This window comes from Siniperca chuatsi, linkage group LG11 (assembly GCF_020085105.1).
Source record: "Siniperca chuatsi isolate FFG_IHB_CAS linkage group LG11, ASM2008510v1, whole genome shotgun sequence".
Lineage (NCBI taxonomy): Eukaryota > Metazoa > Chordata > Actinopteri > Centrarchiformes > Sinipercidae > Siniperca > Siniperca chuatsi.
In genome coordinates, this window is record NC_058052.1 from 14,362,596 (window position 1) to 14,382,672 (window position 20,077).

Sequence of the window (20,077 nt, forward strand, 5' to 3'; positions counted from 1 at the left end):
TCAGTACAAAAACAGCTTTAAATTTGTATTTAAATCATGTTAAATGCATTTATGAACTTGCTTATTTACTGTTAAAAAGCCAGAAGTCTACAGCGCCCTCAAGTGACCAAATAGCACAAAAACAAAGGCAGACATTACTCTTCCCAAACCAGTCTTATTGTCTGTCCACATATCTAGACAATGTCCATACATAAATACATTTATGTTTATCAAAAGGGAGAGTTTTATCTGATGCATACACAACAGATTACAGTTAAGTGATTTTTTGACAGCCAAAGGATTTTCCATTTGGTCTGTCAATATCCATCAAAGCAGGGACAGCACATCCAACACATTGTTATTATTGACTGTTGCGAAAGCATTGCATCAAAGCATTTCTAGAGTTTTCACCTTCAACGACAGTCTGTCAAAAACACACATCCAGACATACACACACATCCAATGTGTATGTCTACATTTTAGTATGTTTATGAACACACCACCACCACACACACACACACACGCACACACACACATTTAAAGTCCACTGTGTAATAAGTATGTTCTTCAGGCTTTCCCCTTTTTCCTCTGCATTTTCCTTCCAGACATCGCCCCCTTCTGGGCTCCTCTCACCATGCCCTTGAACTGGCCCTGCAGTTTGGCACGCTTCCTGTGGCCACACAAAGAAATCAAATATGTTAGCGTCTGACAGTCTTATAGAAATTGATTCGTTGTCTGATAAGCTTATGGAATTCTACAATGGCAAAAATGTTGCCAGTACCTGCGATTGAGCTGGGCCTTCTTCAGAGGGATGTAAGCGTAAGGATCAAGCTTTCCTTTTTTCTTAACATCTCCTTTTCCTTTCTGAGAGATGTTAGGATGAAAGAATAAGACACTCAGAATTATAGTTTCTAACCAACAACTCCTGTACTGTGTGTTTCTGCATGCTGTTGGACTCACCTTTGACTTGTAGTCTCCCCCGATATCTTCCCTTCCTCCCAGGGGTCTGTGGATACCCGAGCCCCCAGCTGAGAAGAAAAAAAAAATGTGCTGCTTAGTCTAAATTGCAATTCGTCATGGACATGACACGTTGCTTTCTGGTCATGTTGGACCTCCAGAGCCTTCCCAAATTAACCTAAAAAGACTTAATGTAATCCCAAACTCTTGCCTACAACCCAAGCTTTATGCACAGGCTGATTTACTAACAATTCACTGAAGATGTTTGTTCCAATCCTACCTTTATATTTTTGCTGGGGTTCAATGTCCATGTCCTCATCAAAGTTGTCATCTTGGAACTTCCTTTTCTGTGACTTTTTCTGAAGGTGAAAAAACGTAGATGACAAATGAAACAGCAATAAAAATGTCTCTATAACAACAAGAAAGCTACATAATTACTGTGTCACATATCGAAGTACTCACACTCTTGACTCCAGCCTCTTCTAGGATATCTTTCATCTCTCCCTCATCTGTGGGAAACGTAATGAGATATTGTCACAGCCTGTTCACACATAAAGAAATGTACGAGACATTTGGACTAACTGCAGGATTTCCCCTTACCTTTGTCTTTCACATCCTCCTCATCATCCTCTCTGATGATTAGCCGCCCGTCTGACGTCACCTTGAAGCCATGTTCAACCTTGGCACTCTTTTTTAGCGCTGGGTTGGTCGCTGAGAAACAACAAAAACCATGTGAGCAAATACCTCCACAGAATAGAGTATGCTTTTAATACAGGCTCACAGTAACTATCTGTTACCTAGTACTCTCTGGGAAACTTTGGAATCCAGGAAGTTGAGTGGGTCATCTTCCTCCCCTTCTTTGAGCCAGGCCCGTCCTTTCTGCTGTTTGCCTGCTTTCTTCTTAGAATTTCCAGCCTTTCCTTCATCCTCTGATAAATCACTGTCTGACTCTGCAAGGATGTCCTCAATACTAGAGGAGAGGGCAAAAGGTTTTTAAGGAGGAAATGGGTAAATGTATGAGGAAAGGCAGTGCTTTGTGTTTGGGAACAGTGGTCTACCTTTTGCTCTTCATTTTAGGTGCCTCCTCTTCGCTCTCCGAGTCGTCCTGCTGCTCTGCGGCCTGTTTCCGTCTCTTGGTGCGAGCCTCAGCCTTGCGGATGTTTGCAAGCACCTTGTGGTGTTCTGCAGGCAGTATGCTCTTCACCAGCTCAAAACTGGAAATACAGCAGATAATCAGACACATACACAAAAAAAACACAGTACATGACAATGTAACATATAGAAGCAATGTAGTTGTTATATTTAACAACTACATGCAATCAGTCAAGTTGCAGTTTACATCCGTGTCTGTCCAGACTCATAATTTATGTAGTAAATACTTGAATATGAATAAAAAAAAAGGTATAAAGTGTATTTTTTGGCTAAATGGAAGTTATCACTATATTGATAATACATATGTATGATTCCAGTTAATATACATTGTTGAACTGATTAATGAAGGATTATCATAGATGTATTGGCTAAACAGGTACACATGTACTTGATTACTATGTAAAGATGGTAAAGATGGATTCTTATAGAGTACAGCTACACAAAACGTGGTGCTTTTGTTTTCCCCTGTGGTTTTTAGATGTGAAGCCTCTCTATGAGCTGTAAGTGAAACAGCTACGGGAGGAAATCCCGTACTGTGCTAGTTATTATTTACTCATTGTGTCGTCTCAGTCAACATGTGTGTGAAATCTGGAATCGCCCAATTCATTCTTAAAATCATGGCTAAAAACCTGTTTTGAGGTAACAATGACCTTTGACCTTTGAGTCAAAAGTGTCACTAAGTCATTGTCCACTCAGTTCTTGAGTTATGGCCAAAACGTGTTTTTTGAGGTCACAGTGACCTTGACCTTTGACCACCAAATTCTAATCAGTGGACATTTGTGCCAAATTTGAAGAAATTCCCTCAAGGTGTTCCTGAGATATCGCATTCACGAGAATGGGACGGATGGACAGACAACCTGAAAACATGGGCCACAGCTATCGCCGGTGCTGAGGCATAAAAAAAGACCTCACCAAACACATGAAGTAAGGTGAATGCAGGTCAAACCACAAATGGTATAGATACAAAAGAATGGCACAATAATGTCGACATGTGGAAGCATCTTTAGCCCTAACCTCTATTCCAAAACAATCAGAGTTTAAGAGGAGTCAGCTGTGTTCATCTCAACAAACAGCTGGTGTCATTATTAAACAAAGCACCCTTTTGTAAATGTTAGCATATGATCAGTATTATTACTAACATCTTCTAATAATTTCCCTGGACAGTGCTTTAATCAGTTGTGTTTATAACAAGGCTGTTTTGGTTAACTGGTAGCAGACAAACTGACATTATTTAAACTAAACAAAAATCAATCTGATGCATCCCTGATGCTCAAATATCAGATCTCAATCAAAAACAGCACATAAATCAATCAACTCTGTTCACTTATTTTGGGAATACAGTGAAAGACATTTGTTATCCAGGCTCCAGATCATGTCCACATCCCAAGACACAAACACTTACAAAACATGATTACGTACAAGTTCCAGTGTACACACACAGCTGCTCAAGTGCCAAAACAACCAAGAGGAATTATCAAACCAAATTCCACATTTGTTTAAAAAAAAAAACAAAAACAAAAAAAACAAAGCAAACAAGAAAAACAAGATTTTACACCAGAGTAAAACAATCTGTTAAATTGGACATTTTCTGATGTGCATTATTACACACGACCATGTCTCCTTCAGAGCCACGAGTTAGCTGAATGGTGCCCAGTTGATGCTTATCTTATTAAAAAAAAAAAAAAAAAAACAGAAAACCAGCACTTACCCAAACTTTCTGATGAACTTAGTGAAGATGTTCTTCAGCTTGGTTCTGAAGTGCCTCCTCACGTCATCTTTGATGTTCCCAACGCCCTCCATCTGAACACAACACAGAGTGAAATCTGTCTTAAATGAGGGCACAACTATCCACTCTTATAGTGGACTCAAGCATCTATGATGTCAATGCCTACCATGACAGTGGCATGCGATGCCAGCGTCTTGGGATCCATGATGAAGAGGATGACCTTGATGAAGCCTAAGGAGGCTTTGACTATCTCTCTGGTACGAGACGACAGCAGCAGACAAACATTGTGCAGCAGCTGCTCCCTGGTGGCCACCTCTATAGCATCTGGGAAAGAAAGGGCACCACATTGAGTCCACAAATGTAAGCATTCCAAACACCAACGGGAAATTGCTGAAAGTCAGCTGGCGTACCTTTATACTCAAACACTAATCGAGTTAGCGCCAACACCGTACAGGTAATCATGGTGACGGAGCCTGTGAGTCCTGCGTACACCAACACCAAATACTGCTCCATGGCATCTGGATCAAAAATACTCAATTACTATTTTAAACCTTCACAGTCCACTTGTCAAATCTTCAAAATGAGAAACTTGTGTACAAACATACACAACAGAAGTGTGTGTGTTACCTTTTGTGTTCCCACAGAAACGGACAAATGCATTTCCTATTTCCACCAGCAGATTGTAGGCATTCTTACGAGCTCCAACAGACACCTCCTTGGTGCAGATAATCACCTTAAAGAGAAAACAACCGCATGAAGATGATAAATATCAGTACTTTGTGTGTGTGTGTGTGTGTGTGTGTCAGCATTTATTTGTGTTTGTACCTCTGGCAGCAGTGCGGTGATAAAGTCTTTGTGTTCTTCGCTGAGCCTTTTTACGATGTGGATCAGACACTTCAGTCTTGGCTGAGAAAAGCAATACAAATAGAAAGATAACATCAGTCAGCACTGTAAATCAAGGTACACAATCCCATCTAATGCCTGGTTTATTTTTCATCTCTCTGCACAGCGGTCTCACCCTCTTTGCTGGTGAAGAGGCGTTTTTCAGAGTCTCGAGCAGGACGACTTTGAGTGTTTCCAGATTAGCCACGACAAACGACCTACACTCATCTCTCTCTCCGCCGCACATCTCCTCCAGCACACGATACGCCTTCTTCTGCATGCCTGGCTCTTTGGTCTGAAAACAAATGCACCAATAGACACACAGTTAACAAAACATATACTTAGGTTCAATAGCTTCAAATTAAAAACTGGATAGCACACTGTGTATACCCTCCTTACCTCCAAATATGGCCTAATCAGCTCAAAGGTTTTAGTCATGGTGACCTCATCTACAGAAGGAGCCATGGCAACCACAAGGTCCATCATTGACAGCCTGAGAAGTAGAGAAAGTCAGACAAAAGAAGAAAACAGATGGAAGAGTAGGTATACGGATATCTATTCTAAAATATATAAGTAATGATTAAGGCAGACATAATTCTATAGCAATATATCCATGTTCATGTCCTACCGTGTGAACTCAGTGGTGTCTGTGCTGCTCAATCTGTCTGTGGCTTTTTGCAGGAACGAGCAGACCATCTGAGGATAATCATTTTCATTAGTGACGTACCAGCACAAGAAATATGGCTTATAACAGGACAGACAGGCTATCAAAAAGTGATGAGTTCTGTATGAAAGAAGACTAGATGTGGTTTTTCTGATGCAAGTCCAACCCTCCACCCCTGGCACACTAAGTTATGTAAACAAACATGAACTGCTTCATCACTGCACCAAAGGAGAACATTGTGCAGCAGAAACTTAACTGACCTGTGTTTCAGTGACGGTTAAGTAGACCTTGATAGTGTCTAGTACAGCCATCCTGTAGGTGCCGGACTCTCCAGCTGCAGGCTGCTGGCTGTACACGTTGAAAAAGATGGGCAGGAAGTTCTTAGAGAATCGGCCCACTTCAGCCTTTTCTTCCTCTACAGACATAAAGCAGACACGACAGGTTTTTGAATTACTTGATTCAAGAGTAAGAAGTTGCAGTAGTTCTTATGTATCGTCTCTCTCTGTGAACATGCGTGTCTTCCTACCAGTGGAGCAGCTCTTGGTGATGAGAGTGCGTAGAGCCTGGCACACTATGAGTCTCAGTTCTGGCCGTTCATTAATAGCCATACCGAGTACGCGGGCAATGCCTTTGAAGGATGCCAGCAGGTCCACAGGACGTGTACAGAAGCCAGGGAGCATAGTCCAAATCTTAAAGAACACACATGCACTTCTTAACAACTCATTCACTGCAACTCTTTACTCTGAATACATCAAAGTTAAGTCAATGTAGAGCTACCTGTAGCTGTAATGTCTGGTAGACTTTGGCCTCAAGTTTCTGTCCTGCTTGCTCCAACTCTTCAGCTATAATACAAGAACACAGTCATCAGTTAATACACATAAATAAAATAGGGTCACCCAACCCTCAAGTGGAGCATCACACGTGGTTTACCTCTGTGCTTGAGAGTAGATGCCAGAGGGAGGAAATAAGAAGCAAAGAAACCGAGGTGAGTGTTCTTCACATGATCCCGTATGACTGGGACCAGCCAGCTGCGTGGGAACTCCAGGTCATCCCTGGTGAAAAAAAAAAAAACAAACAACAATACGCAGTCAGTTAAACCACTAGAATGATAAGATGAGTGTTTGTGTGTCCATGGTATTCACACTTACTCATAGCCGGTGATGCTGAGAGGCACAGCACCCAGCACAACTTCAGGCCCCATGCTCTCTACAGCTCCTCCTACAGCCAGGTCCAACTCACCGCTGAAGGGGAATTGAGGAGTGGAGCGCAGGTCTGCCAGAGACTGCAGGGACTGTCCAGGACACAACACTAAGACTCAGGCAAACTTCTCTCTTTCTGTACTCACAGAGTGATCGACAAAGTTGTGTGACTATACCTTTGTCATTATGGGGTGAGCTTGTTTCCCTGCAACTCGATAGAAGCAACCCAGGATCTGCAGCACAAATGGCCAGGAGGCATGGAAGCGATAGGACAATCCTTCTTCTATGATACTGAAACACACACACACAGACAATAATTATGATGAATCTCTACAAAGAAAAGGAGAAAAGACTGAGACTAGCTTGGCAAACAGTTAGGGAACATACCGAAACATTTTGCAGACATAGGAGGGGTTCCCCGCAGAGGCTGTGGCAGTGATTATGCCCATTTCCTCCATGCGAGGGGCAACACATTCAGTCAACAAAGTCTGAAACAGATAAACATAAATCAATTAGGATCCTGCATACACTGTAAAAAATGAAAACCACCAACTGACTCTATTGTAACACGTCTTTAGCCAGTTAGGAGGATTTACTGATTTTGCAGACTTTCCAGTCTGGTATGCATCTTTAAAGATTCAATTAAAATCCAGAAATACCATGAGCCTGGCAAGCATTGACAAACAAAAACATCTCCATCAACTTGAGTTACTCTATGTGGATGTCCTGAAGATAATTTATTTACCTTTAGTGTATTGGTGGCTGCAGAGACCACCTGTTTGTGAGGCGACAACAGGCAGGAGGTAGCAGCAGAGAAGAGGCGAGGGAGGTGACCCAAACTCAGAGAACTCTGCAAACTAGACATAGACACACAGACTGTTGACCAATCTGAATAGAAAACACACAAATACATGATTACAAGAAAGGATTTGTTTTGCAGTTCAGAGAAAACACAGTTTATTACTTTGCTAAGTGAACATGCGCTTTCTCCATGACAGCGAGCCAGGCCAGCAGAGGCTGCAGATCGTTCTCACTGGGCAGGTAGTCATACAGAGCCTGAGGATGAGAAATGGCCTATTAGCTTTCATACTGCATTTTGCATTATGACTTTGGCATATTTGTTTTATTTGTATTTTCTCACCGTGATGATCTGTGCATTGAGTTCGGGAGAGAGGGATGAAGCATTTGGCTTCCCGCTGAATAGCATATGAAAGGCCTGCATGGCACTTGCCGTCACCAGCTGGAACCAGAAACACAGCAGTCATTAAAAACTAAATCTGAGTATCCATGAAGATGAACAAAGGGTATCTGGCTGCAGCTATGAATGTTTTTGTGTTCTCACCACATGGCTGAGTGTCATCACTCGCAGCAGAGTCTCACAACAGGACTTGACAGCTCCCAGAGGAAATGTCCCAATCAACTCCTTTAGGAGACCCAGCACATGAAGTGTGGTGGTGTCCTCTTTGCTGCCTGAGGGGGAAAAAATAGACAAACTACAACTTGCTGGACAACCACAGACTCACATAAACTATTATCTTCATCACAGTAAAAACAACAAACAGGTACATACCGGTGCTATACAGCTGTATGCATCATTAAAGTCAATGACCATGTTGTCTTACCTCCTGCCTGCTCCATTTCTTTGATGCAGAACTTGGCTGTGGTCGCTGCAGCAGGGTGATGGGTTGGGGCATTATCTGTAAACAGGAAGTCACTACCTCTGAGAATGGAGCAAACACCTTGCTGTGCTGCTTTACGGATCTGAGAGGAAAAAGTGGACATAAAGTTAAACGGGACAAAATTGTACGATTTTAGCATCTCATTTAATGTTGAATTAAACATGTAATACTTCTGAGGCAGTTACTAGTAGGCTGGTGAGACAGACCTTAGGCTTGCTGTGCACTGTGAAGCTCAGAAGGCCGTGGTAAGCCTGAAGAGTAGTTGGGTATGTCCAGACAGATGCATCCTGCTTCCTTAACAAAGTGGCCAGGCATGACAGGATCTAAAGATGCAAAAATTACTAAATCAATCTTTGCTGCAATTTTCAACAATGAACAATAAAAAGACTCAGAGACAAATCTACTCACCCATCTAAGAGCTGAGGCGGTCTCAGACGTGGCCTGTTTAGACATGACGTCCATCAGAGCCTTGGTGGTGTCCGAGAACTTAGACATGAGCACTGGAGCAGGAACCCTAAGGAACACAACCCACCAATCAGATGAGAAACATTTCCAGTCATATCTAATTAGCCTTGACATGATGAGGGTTTTGTTTTGGAGAAAAAAATGTTGTTAAAGTCCAACCGCTTCATGACGAGGTTGAGGAGGTACGCCACAGCAGCCTGTGACTCTGCTGAATCCACAACCTCCAGGGTGGTCATCTACAGAAAGCACAGACATGCCTCATTTTCAGACAAAACACCTAAGTTCACCATCACTTTTCAACACACCACAAGTTATTTGTTAATGTCTTAGTGAACATATTAAAACAAAATGCAGCACTCACCAAAGCAGCAAAGTACTCTGTTTCAGTCTCCTTCCCTCCTTGACTACGAATCACCTCAGTAACAGCTGCCAACACTGCACAGATCTGTAATGCACATCAAGTAATAATGTTACAGCTACAGGAAAATTATATATTATCATCTTTGTTAGTAGTGTTGGTATTATTGCATCAACTCCTAGAAATGTCAGCAACAACTTTTCAGCCCTACCCTGATTTTTTTAGCTTTTGCTCCTAATGCAAAAGGGCGATCTGACTACATCAAAACAATAGGTTTGCAAACATTACAAATCAGACATATAAAGCTATTTATTCATGGGGTGCTGTGAATAAACGATCACCCTCAGTGTGATGCCTACCTCTTTGTGAGCAGCTGAGTTGGACTCCCAGTAGCGCTGCACCTTTCTGAAGGTCAGGTTGGAGCAGTCCGACAGGCCGCTGAGAAAGGTACCTGAGGTCCTTTCTGACAACGCCTCATCTGGCTCCTCTTCCATACAGGCATCCTTACGGCCGCCTGCACTTAGCTCTAGTGGACCTGCCTGCAGCTCATTGTGTAGCTTAAGAGCATCAACTGTTAGATCACTCTTTCCTGTGGGATAAAAAGACGAGAGGCACACTATTACGTTTTGCTGACCTTCCCATAAGACAAATGGAAGCCATCCTAGTGCACGATGGGGTTTCCACATTCAGCCATCAGAGTCAAGGACCCAAACATTTTACATTGGCACATTTTGACTACGGTCAAATTTACATTTTGGGAACACTGGCATAAACAAGGATACATAAAATACTGGCATGGGACAAGGCAACTACAGTGCTGCCATTAAATATCTAGAGAGAGCCATTCTTTGTTGTTTTGGCTCTATTCTCCAGCACACTGAATTTAACATGAAATAACAGTAAGGCTGGGTGCTGACTTGCAGCTTTAAGGGTGTTTGAAGATGTCCACATCCATGCTGGGTGAACAATGGAGGAATCAAACAACTTTTTTATATTTACCCCCCCCCCCCAACATTCTGAGACAATGGAGATGAACAATGATTGTAAATATACAGCCAAAGTAAGCAGGGCATTTTAGGTCTACACATAACCTTGATCCAACTATGCCCATGTTTAATTTGCTGAGGATCAGACTGAAGGCAATAAGCCCCTGAAACAAGGATGATGATGCAGCACAGGCCTAGCAGAGCAACACCATGAAGGGTACCAAGTATCTGATGATGTCTATAGGTTATAGACATCAGTCCAGCAGTCATTACCTGCAATGGATTGCAACCAAATATTAAATATGATGACATAATTGTTTCAATAATTACTTTTGGTACCCTGAAATCCTACACTGTTCGCCCAATGTGTGGATGTAAATACCCTCAAATTACAGCTGAAAGTCCAAACTTTAACTTTAGAGTAATCATAAATACATTTAAAATCTAATGTGCTGAAATGCAGCGCCAACATAACTAAATGTGTGTGTCTCTGGCCAAATACTTACAAACTGTTTGTACTATTATTGTCAATGCTGTCTATTTCAGGGTGTTACCTATAGGACAGCAGCAATAATGAACAGTTATCTTAATTTAACGACTCAGTTGAGCAATGTGTTTCTTTGGCTTACACAGCCACAAACACACTAGCTGTTATCATTTTAAATCGAAGACCAAACTGACTGACGACTTATTCCAGCTGACCAAAGGGAAAATATAGAAACATAGGAAGTCTGATTTTCCGCTGACAACTTTATTGGTATTGCTGATAAACATTTAATAGCGCAACACAGAGTTAGCTTGGACTGTTACAAGTTAAATGGCTGACGCTTGCTAAGGTTAGCACTAGCCAGAGACCCACGTGTAATAGGAAGCTTACCGGTGGGTCGGCTGAAGAAGCGGCTTTTAGCAGCCTGCCGAAAACGACTCGTCTGCGGGTTTGAGTCGCTACTGTGTCCTTTCTTCCACCGTTTGAGTTTCGACCCTGTCCCAGACCGAAGTTTCCCCGATTTGACCATTTTCGGGGTTGAAAATAATCACGTTACCCCAACTGTGCAGCGCCAGATGACTCTGTCGCTTACCACATGACGTCACGGGTGTGCTCACGTGTCTCGGTGTTAGTTTGTCAGTAGATGACGCTGTTCACCACTAAACAACACACAACATAAAAAAACATCACAACAGCTACTGAGCCACAGACAGCATTTATAAAGTACTGAGCTAACTTGACAACAAGTCCATCTCAACTGAGCAACCATTATCCGCTCATGTAGACTGTTTGATGCGGTTAAAAGCACCGGAAAAAGCTAATGGACGCTAATGAATTGCATTGTTGATGAAGACTGTGTGATATAGTTGAAAGCTCCAGTAATGGACGCTAATGAATTGCAAAATCCCGTAAAACCATTTTGTGATCCCCCAGACTTACCTTGGGATCCCTGCGGGGCCCCGACCCCCTGGTTGAGAGCCATTGCTTTAGGATAAGTTCTAACTTTAAACATTTCTATAGAGACTTGTGGTGCCTCAGAATCAGGAAAGCATAGAATGACTTTAAATTTACACTATTTATTTTTAAGTTATTCAAGTACAGTGAGCATCATATTGTACAGAAGTCTACAGTATCTTGTTTGGAGTGATGAAATAAAAAAACGATCTAATCATCTCTTATTACCTTTCAGAAAGGTGCTTCCATTACATTCTGTGTCTTTATTATGAACACACAGTTGTGAACTGAAAATATAGTATGCACATAGTTACATGACCAAACAACACATATTGAAACTGTTATTTACATTTTCCTTTTTCTCAACACTCTTACCCTACTTCTCAAATCACATGAAAAAAGAAAAAAGAGAGAAATGGATTTTCCTTATTCGGATCCCCAGGTGAACCATATTCAGTTTTTCAATAAGCACAAGTACAAACACGCATGACAAGAAGGGGGGACCCGTGTAAACAATAGAGCTGTGAGTTGATGTCAGATAGACAGACAGACAGACAGACAGACAGACTGACAGTGGGATGTGCATCTTATCTTTATCTTTTAATCTAAAGTGTTTCAGTGCTTTTCAATACTTCATTTGGAAAAAGGAAAACATACAAAAAGGAGCAATATAAAAGCAATAATTTCTTATATAAAAATTTACACAAAATTCCACTGCAATACCAGCTGGAAAATTATTTCAAGCTCTACTCCTATTCCTGCACCCCTCTCTGGCACGTCCTTTATATTTTCTTCACTCCATAGCTCTCTGTCTCACTCCTCAGTTAGCTATGACTGAAGGGTTCACATTGACAATCACTTGGACGACAAAGTCCTTCTGGATCTTGGCGTCTTGCAGACGAGTCCTGTCAGTCAAGAGCTTCCCGGAAAAGAACCACCTCTGGCGAGTCACGTCAATTTCTTCCTGTTCTTCCAATTGTTTCTTTAGCTCAGCGATGGAGTCCGCCATGCTGGCTGACAGACGCACATCCTTTCCTAAGAAAACCACAAGGCATAAACAGAATTGACAGACTTCGGAACAAGCTGTGAGACACTAAAAATCTATGAATTATAAATCAGTTCCCAGCCTAGATGAGAGAAGATGCAATGGAATGTCATATGCCTGGGGAAAGCTGCATAACATGAAGTTCTTTAGATTTAAATGTCAGATTATATATATTATAGGTCATGCTGGGTGTTTCTTACCTGATGACAATCGCACCCGCAGCTGGAACTCTTGTCTGCACGGAGGGGGTTGAGCTTGTTTTTGTGTGGATTCAGAAACTTTGCTCTCACTGGACGTTTCGCTGATGAGGTTGACAGGCGGGGCTAAAGTGTAGGCTGGGAGCTGGTAGCGGTTGCCCAGTTCATCATAACTCTCTGTGAGAGAGCCTGCAAAGGGAGAAATGACCTACATAAACAACAGTTTCCAGAAACCTTTCTATCAGTAACAGCAACTAACTTTAACCCTGATACATAAACCCCTTCTCTACTCCCAACCACTGTCAGTACACCAGGGGAAGTATGAGGCCACATTTACATTATAATTTCTTACATCACATTTACATCAACAACACCAGTGTCCTTGAACTAGTAAAACCGTTAAAAGCAAAAACACTCCCGCGTGTGACTGAGTGTTTTTTCCACCTAACTATGTCATGGCTTTCTGTGAACCAATCTATTCACAGCGGTCACGCAGCACTGCGACTGTTATGTAACTATTACAGCAGTAATCTCTGGACAACTGATGTATGGGATTCTGCAAACTGTCCTTGGACATTTTGAGAATTATTACAATGAGTTATGCATTTGTGCTGGAAGTTCCAGGACATTTACAGCTTACAATTGATAGATGGATGAAGCACATTTCCATATCTGAGAGGGCATGTGTGTGCGTGTGTTCATGTGCCTGTGGGTGGTTTCATACCGTGTGGCAGAGTAATGCAGGCTCCGTCCACTATAGCCTGTGCTAGCTCCAGGTCATTGCACTCTGCAGCCAGGGCTGCTGCTCTGAGTGCATCCCAGATCTCTTTCCGTCCATCAAAGGCCGGAGCCGTATCCCAGAACTCATCCCTCTTACTCCTCAGCTGGCCCTCCGTCATCGGGTACTCACTCTTCCACTTTGGACGCTCCTTCTTGAGGGGCTCATTGCGTCCTGAAAGAAAAAAGAAGGCAGTGCTCAATCTGATCTAAAGACTGATCTAAGAAGTGATCCAAAGACTGTAACCCAATATAATTAGGGCTATGCTCTGCTCGACAGTCATGCAAACAACTTTTTTTTAAGGGTGCCAGGAACTACATTTGCAGTTAATTTATCCGAATGACATAATGGCCGCAGCTAAAACAGCTAAGGTAAAAGGGATTATAGGGCAGTAAAACCAAGTATCAAGTAGTGAAGCTCTGAGAAACCTGCTTACTATGTAGATGCTTGCCAGGTTGGCTCAGGTCACAACTGCTGTAAAAATGGCTGAGCTCTTTACCATTACCTCGGACACAAGTGAGTGTCAAGAAATACTATTGTGTAATTCAAATGTATTACCAATATATTGTCATAACCAGAACTATAGCTTCAAAATAAAGCACAAAAATCAATTTGTGTCAAAGTTTTAAATGATCTGCCTCTTTGAACTCACATAAGAGCATCATCACTGATATTCTACTATTCTGAGCAGAAGAAACATTTCCCAATATAGGACAGAACTTATGGAAGATATTAGAGAAGCTAAATGTGTCAAATGTACTATAACTTTACTGTTTTATGTACACTGGTCATGTAAACACCAGTGAGGTCAGACAAGGACAAAAACTGCACGCAACTGCTCTATGTCAGAACTCCAACAGCACATAAACCGAGTAATTTTACACTGCAGGTGTTTCCACGCTGGCACATACGGTATATCCACTGCACCAGCATACCAAGAAAGTCCTTTTGATTCACAGAGCGTGGAAAATCAAAGTGATTATTTATAGTGTCATGGATTACTGCAGTGGCTAGTGACACATACATGTGCAATGACATGCAATCACACAAACAAGCACACACCAGTGGATTATAGGCAGTAATCAGGTTCCACATAACAGGATTTATCTGCTCCTATCCCATATGGCATTGGTTGGAGAGATGAGCACTCTTTGGCCAATGAAAGCCAGCAAAAACAAGCAGGGACTAATACAAGTCACATGGAAATAAAAACACAAAGCTGCTACAAATCAATTATCACATCATCACTTCTACAAACTAGGCCTCACTGTCACTTACTGTCAAATATGTAAACTCATATCTGGTGCAAAATGTTTCATAACAAGAATAAATGTCTACATCTGTTTACAAAGTTGGGCCTGAGGTGTCATTCTTATTACATAATATTCACAGATTTAAATGATTTTCTATGCCAATAACAACACAGGTCACCATATATTAATAAATGTGACACCATGACCTTTAGAGATGAGGCCAGTTTGGATTTATCTAAGGTGTATTTTTCCCTTGTGTGCCTGTATATGTATTCATTCAGAAGTACACAATGTACACATTTTATAATTTACATTTTATGCATTAATAATGAAAGGTTATGTTTTAATATAAAAAAATATAATTACAATATAGCAGAAGTGTGGAGAAAGTAACTGCTATAAAAAATTATACTCCTCCTTATATTCCTCTTATCCAGTGTCTGTGACAATATTATGTTAATTAATATTCTATTTGTTTTACTGCACAAACATGGGTTTTTAGTCTTCATGTCTACTTTTGTTATTGTGGACAGGCAGCTGCAAAGTTGCAAAGGAGTGCATTAACATGCCAGGCAAACAAATGCAAATATTATGGTCGTCTGGAATCCTAACAAGCACCCCAACTGACAGAGGCAGAAAGGTACACTGAGATAAGTGCAAGTTGCATTGATCTGTTGTGATGCCAAATAAATTCAAGAAGTATGCACATAGCAGCTTGAGAGAAAAACAATTATCAAGCCTGAGTATCCTGAAACACATTCAGAGACAATATAAGGCCAAAATCCATTCTTAGGTTTTATTTCGGGGGTTCATGGGACATCTGTCGCCATCAAAGTGACGTCAGTGTACCTATTTGTGTGGATCTCAGTAAGAGGCAGCAATGTGGATGTGAATTATATTGTTATGACCTCTTTCTGTTTGTTTTTCGTGTATTTTTAGCCATTATTTTGTATCCTTTTAATTGCTTTTCATTTGTTCTATTTCATTGTTTGTTACACAAATGCACAAGAAAAATCTAAAAACATTAATACAATAACAGCATCAACAGCAAAGACAATCTTGAACTCAACATACACAAAACCCTCTGAGACAAAACACTGTGAGCCGCGTGTGATGTGAAAACATGAAAGCATTTCTTTCACCCTACACAAAAATCTATACTTACTTTTCAGCAAAATCCTGAAGGGTGTGTTTGGAGCGTGATAGTAGTTGTATTCCCTGGAGTTCGGTACTCCCATAGCTGTTCTTTCTCTGGGGTTTGATGTGAGTCAGTTTCAAGTCCGCATTAATGAGCTTCAGACACACAGACTGCTGTGTCCAACCAGCTTGCTGCAGTTGACGAGACAACCACCTGATCTAGTTTTACCACGATGTGCAGACTCAGATTCAGAGCTCAGTTAACCGTTGTGACACTTCCCCAGTTGCTTAAAAGTGACCACAGTCTCTGCACTTATAACCACACAACCCCAAAACATCACAGGATCAGTTCATGGAAAGAGTTCAATACATGGGGAGAGTAAGTTGAGTGTCCTAGCCAGAAGGTAGCTTCTTTACAGAGGAGGCCTAATCCTATCAGCTCTATTTAGGGACAGGACAGAAGTACCCAAAGGCAACACGCTAAACCTATTAACAGACAATAAACCCCTGTCAGACTATTACAGTCTGTTTGAAGGAGAAACTACTGTACTTCTGTGAACTGCCCCCAACAGGTGATTGTTTTTTCTCCAAGAAGGCTATGCTATTTACACGAATAAACGCAAATATCTCTCTGAGATGCTGCATTTCCACAACTAATAGTCAGGCAGTTCATTACAGAGGGGTTCTGTGTGAGAGGTCATATCTGTCTTGCAGGTAAATTATCTTTCTCTGCATGTAAATATATTTTGCAGCAGGCTGACATAAGGCAAATCACGCACCAAGTAGGTCAAACTTGGATATGAAAAGTCTCTGTGCAGGCCCCCCGGCTGCTGCTCAATACATAATGCATGACAATCCAGCCCAGTGCACAGGCGCTTCTTCCGCAAGAAATGGATTGACCAGCGTTTATATAAAACACACTGTCCTCATCACAGATTAGACACATGACAGTAAGCTGTCAGACTGAGAAAGATGTCCATGCAACAGCTAGGAATCCTGACCCCAACCTGCAGTTAATCATTAACGCATGAATTGTTAAGGCTCCATCTTATAGCCCATCTGGCTGGTGCTATATATGTATGTATATCCCTTTGCACTTTCCTGTGCAAGGGTTAATATAGTGAAATTGCTGTGTTGTACTGGTTCTGACAGTGTGTCCTGATATAATTATGTCTGATGTGTCAGAGGATGTGTGCTGTGTAACACTTGCATTTTAATGCATCACCACAGAAGCAATTTCCCTTAGCGATGATAAAATAATAATTTGATTGAATGTAACAGTGCTAGGTCTTTAAGAGTATTTGTAGGCTCACTCCAGCTCAAGCCCCATATTGTCACTACCTTTCGTCTCACTTCTAACAGCACTCTCTTCAAAAATAAATGTACAAAACTGTCCCAGTTTCTGGTTTAAGGACATCATCATCATACTTAAAGCACTACCCTTTGTGCAGCAGTGTTTCTAAGCATTCACAAAAAAATATGTGCTTATTTCAGCACCTGAGAGTCTGCAGTCCATTATGTGTTCCAGCTTCTTACCTCCACGTTTTTTGCTCCTTGTCGAGCTTCGGGCACTCCCTTGTCCATCCATCCGACTCCTCCCCACACAGCCTCCCATCACTGTCCCTAGATTCCACATCAAGGAGAAAAATCATCAGTCTACCTACATATTTGCCACATATTCATGTATAAATGCTTGAAAATGCATGTGTGATCATGTCGGATAAACAAACAGTTAATGATGATGTAAAATGAAGTGCATCATCAGGGAGTAATGACAGCTCAGCACTCCTTGTTCCAGCGAGGTCAGACGAGCTGCGATGTTTACGTCACGTGTAGACTACTGCCAGCTGACGGGGACACGCGCCTGAACCTCATGCCACCGTTGCTCTGAATTTCCATTCACATATTTTTTTTTAACAATATGTGTTTATGCAATATTACAATGTAAGTTATCTGTCTGTAATTTAAAATATGCACTTGATTTATTTGCAGTCGTATTAGTCGCAGGCCTTTTGCTATATCAGTTTTTGTTTTTTTTAAACCCCCCAGCTGTGACTCATTTTGCCTACCGGATATCCAGTTTGCTAAATTATGCATTCGTCTGCAGTTTGCTTGCCACATCCGAACTCGCTTCCAAGTAAAGTTATCACTGGATCCTGACGCGACGATCAGCAGAAGATGCGAGTCAGCAGGTTGACAGACACAAACTGGGAGCCGTGTGTCCGTGCAGGGCTGGCGGGCTGGTCACCAGTCTGGCCCTGCAGAGCCTCCGGGAAATCTCAACAGCTTCTCCAAAAAAAAAAACAAACAAACTGCAATCAATATAGGTATGTCCCCCGAATCATAACGCATGGGACTCACCTGCACAATCCGTTTGCGCTCATGTAGAATTAAAGCCTCATCAGTCTGCACGCATGCGCAGTTTAGATCAATTCTTCTATCCTGCGTCAAACTCATCAGAATAAGAGCGGAAACTGAGAAGTCACCCCTCCAGTGCAATAGTGCCGATTGGAAATAATTAACCATTCAGTTTGCAAACAAGCAGAATTTTAAAATGATAAAACAGTCATTACGATAAACTTGGTGAAAAAATAGAATTGTAAAATAAATGTTAGGGATTATTGTGCAATACACGTTTGTATTCCATGACTGAAGTTTTAGTCTGAAATGCAAGGCATGCATGCAAGGAAGTTGTTTTTTTTATTACAATGGCTGTTCTAAGTTTTAATTGGCGTTTCTCCACAGCCAAAGTGCATCTTAATTTTTTTATATAAAATCTGGTATTTGCAATAAAACACACACCTGGAGTTTTATTTATATAATTTACGAATTAAGAAACCAACTGCTGGTGTTTCCTCTTACAAAATTCCAATTTTCCCCAAAAGTCTCACTTATTACCTATACGTTTATTACTTAGCTATTTACTATTTATGTTTAGATATAGCCGAAATAAAATGAACTATCAAGTTTAATTCTATATTGGATTATGTTGTATCTCAGTCTGGGAACAAGTTAATCCCGTCCAATTTAATCTTGGCGCAAAAATTCAGTTAACTCTATATAGCCTTTCTATTGATAGGTCTGTACATTTATAGTATATGCAGCTGAGGGTGAAACAAAAACACCTCACAATATAAATAGCTTCAGGTGCTTGATAATGAGGAAGGTTACCCTTTGCATTGCAAACAACTTCAGTCTTCCCACAGAGAGTTGTTACAGAAGTGTGTGTGGTGGAGTACTTGATTATTCCTCATGAAGCCAAGCATCCAAATCTTTGAGGGTTGATGTAAAATGTACTTTCAATAAAAATGAGGAGAAGTCACTCTGTAGCCAACTTGATCCTGCCTTCATGACGGTGTGTGTTTGTATAAGGTTGTTGTCATCTTGGAATAAGAGCACATAATGGATATGGTATGGACATATTTGCACAATATAGCCTAACCTTCGGCCATCATAAATCTATGCCAAGCATCCACCACAACATGTCAGCTAATGGCTGCCCATGCAAGCACAACAGAAATCGTGAAAATCAAAACAGTGGAATGTAACACACCAACATACCCAAGTACAGTAACAGGAGAGGAAATAGTCAAAATAAATTATGTTGTTTCCTAATTATCAGAATTGATGATGACCTCTAATATAAACCGATGATATAAAATCCTTTCAAAACTGCAGGATTCTTTTTTTTCCTCCATTATTATTATTAATTATTCTTATCCTCCCAACATACTGTACAGCTTCTGACCAAACATGACATGTAGAACACTGACATCTGCTGGAAGATTGAATATTGACAGGCCTGTGTGTGTGTGTGTGTGTGTGTGTGTCTGTTTCAGAGGAGTGGGAGGGTGATGAGCAGTGGCCTGGTGAAAGATGGTTGGAAACAGGCTGAAATCTATTATCATCTCTTAACCTCTTCTGTCTTTATCTGACAATCTCTTCCTCTTGCATTCACCCGTTAACGGGTGAGTGCAATATATAATATATGTCTTTGTAATAGTTTCATGCCAGCAAGATTTTGCTCAACTTTCATATCTCCTCTTGTTCATTTGCTTTCATCTTCACACTGTGCATCTCCACTACTGTAGCTGCTCGTTTCTGATGTAATATATTCATATGAATCTGCTGATCAAATCTGGTGTGCATTTAAATTAATCCTCCCATACTATCAGCATG

General features: G+C 41.2%; 2 protein-coding genes across 5 annotated transcripts; both read right to left on the reverse strand.

Moving 5' to 3' along the window:
* Nucleotides 1-134: 134 nt before the first annotated feature.
* rrp12 (ribosomal RNA processing 12 homolog) lies at nucleotides 135-11,170 on the reverse strand. Its single transcript, XM_044213127.1, has 34 exons — nucleotides 10,925-11,170; nucleotides 9,421-9,650; nucleotides 9,065-9,148; nucleotides 8,863-8,939; nucleotides 8,647-8,752; nucleotides 8,445-8,561; nucleotides 8,182-8,320; nucleotides 7,902-8,029; nucleotides 7,701-7,799; nucleotides 7,524-7,615; nucleotides 7,305-7,416; nucleotides 6,947-7,047; nucleotides 6,736-6,850; nucleotides 6,509-6,651; nucleotides 6,291-6,412; nucleotides 6,138-6,202; nucleotides 5,887-6,049; nucleotides 5,621-5,775; nucleotides 5,325-5,392; nucleotides 5,096-5,189; nucleotides 4,833-4,991; nucleotides 4,640-4,720; nucleotides 4,442-4,547; nucleotides 4,225-4,332; nucleotides 3,981-4,138; nucleotides 3,797-3,888; nucleotides 1,995-2,150; nucleotides 1,734-1,906; nucleotides 1,537-1,647; nucleotides 1,399-1,445; nucleotides 1,217-1,295; nucleotides 940-1,007; nucleotides 761-843; nucleotides 135-649 (listed from the first exon to the last, which is right to left on the reverse strand). The coding sequence occupies exons 1-34, from the start codon at nucleotides 11,061-11,063 to the stop codon at nucleotides 547-549; spliced, it is 3,873 nt and encodes a 1,290-aa protein (XP_044069062.1). The 5' UTR covers nucleotides 11,064-11,170; the 3' UTR covers nucleotides 135-546.
* Nucleotides 11,171-11,594: 424 nt separating this feature from the next.
* Nucleotides 11,595-20,020, reverse strand: ubtd1a (ubiquitin domain containing 1a). 4 transcript variants are annotated; one of them, XM_044213138.1, is made up of 5 exons: nucleotides 18,260-20,020; nucleotides 17,435-17,521; nucleotides 13,455-13,682; nucleotides 12,734-12,919; nucleotides 11,595-12,523 (listed from the first exon to the last, which is right to left on the reverse strand). In XM_044213138.1, the coding sequence occupies exons 2-5, from the start codon at nucleotides 17,511-17,513 to the stop codon at nucleotides 12,309-12,311; spliced, it is 708 nt and encodes a 235-aa protein (XP_044069073.1). In that variant the 5' UTR covers nucleotides 17,514-17,521; nucleotides 18,260-20,020; the 3' UTR covers nucleotides 11,595-12,308. The 4 variants fall into 4 exon arrangements, with proteins under 4 accessions (XP_044069073.1, XP_044069072.1, XP_044069074.1 ...); XM_044213137.1 differs by having other exon boundaries at nucleotides 17,968-20,020; XM_044213139.1 differs by lacking the exon at nucleotides 18,260-20,020 and adding an exon at nucleotides 17,629-17,938.
* Nucleotides 20,021-20,077: the final 57 nt, after the last annotated feature.

Coding starts and splice junctions, on each gene's coding strand:
- ubtd1a (XM_044213137.1), bottom strand. CDS start 18,019: ATGTGGCAAGCAAACTGCAGACGAATGCATAATTTAGCAAACTGGATA. Junction 12,920..13,454: donor CTGCATTACTCTGCCACACG/GTATGAAACCAC, acceptor CTCCCTTTGCAG/GCTCTCTCACAGAGAGTTAT. Junction 12,524..12,733: donor GCGGGTGCGATTGTCATCAG/GTAAGAAACACC, acceptor TGGTTTTCTTAG/GAAAGGATGTGCGTCTGTCA.
- rrp12 (XM_044213127.1), bottom strand. CDS start 11,063: ATGGTCAAATCGGGGAAACTTCGGTCTGGGACAGGGTCGAAACTCAAA. Junction 7,800..7,901: donor TGATGACACTCAGCCATGTG/GTGAGAACACAA, acceptor TTCTGGTTCCAG/CTGGTGACGGCAAGTGCCAT. Junction 4,333..4,441: donor TTTCTGTGGGAACACAAAAG/GTAACACACACA, acceptor TTTTTGATCCAG/ATGCCATGGAGCAGTATTTG.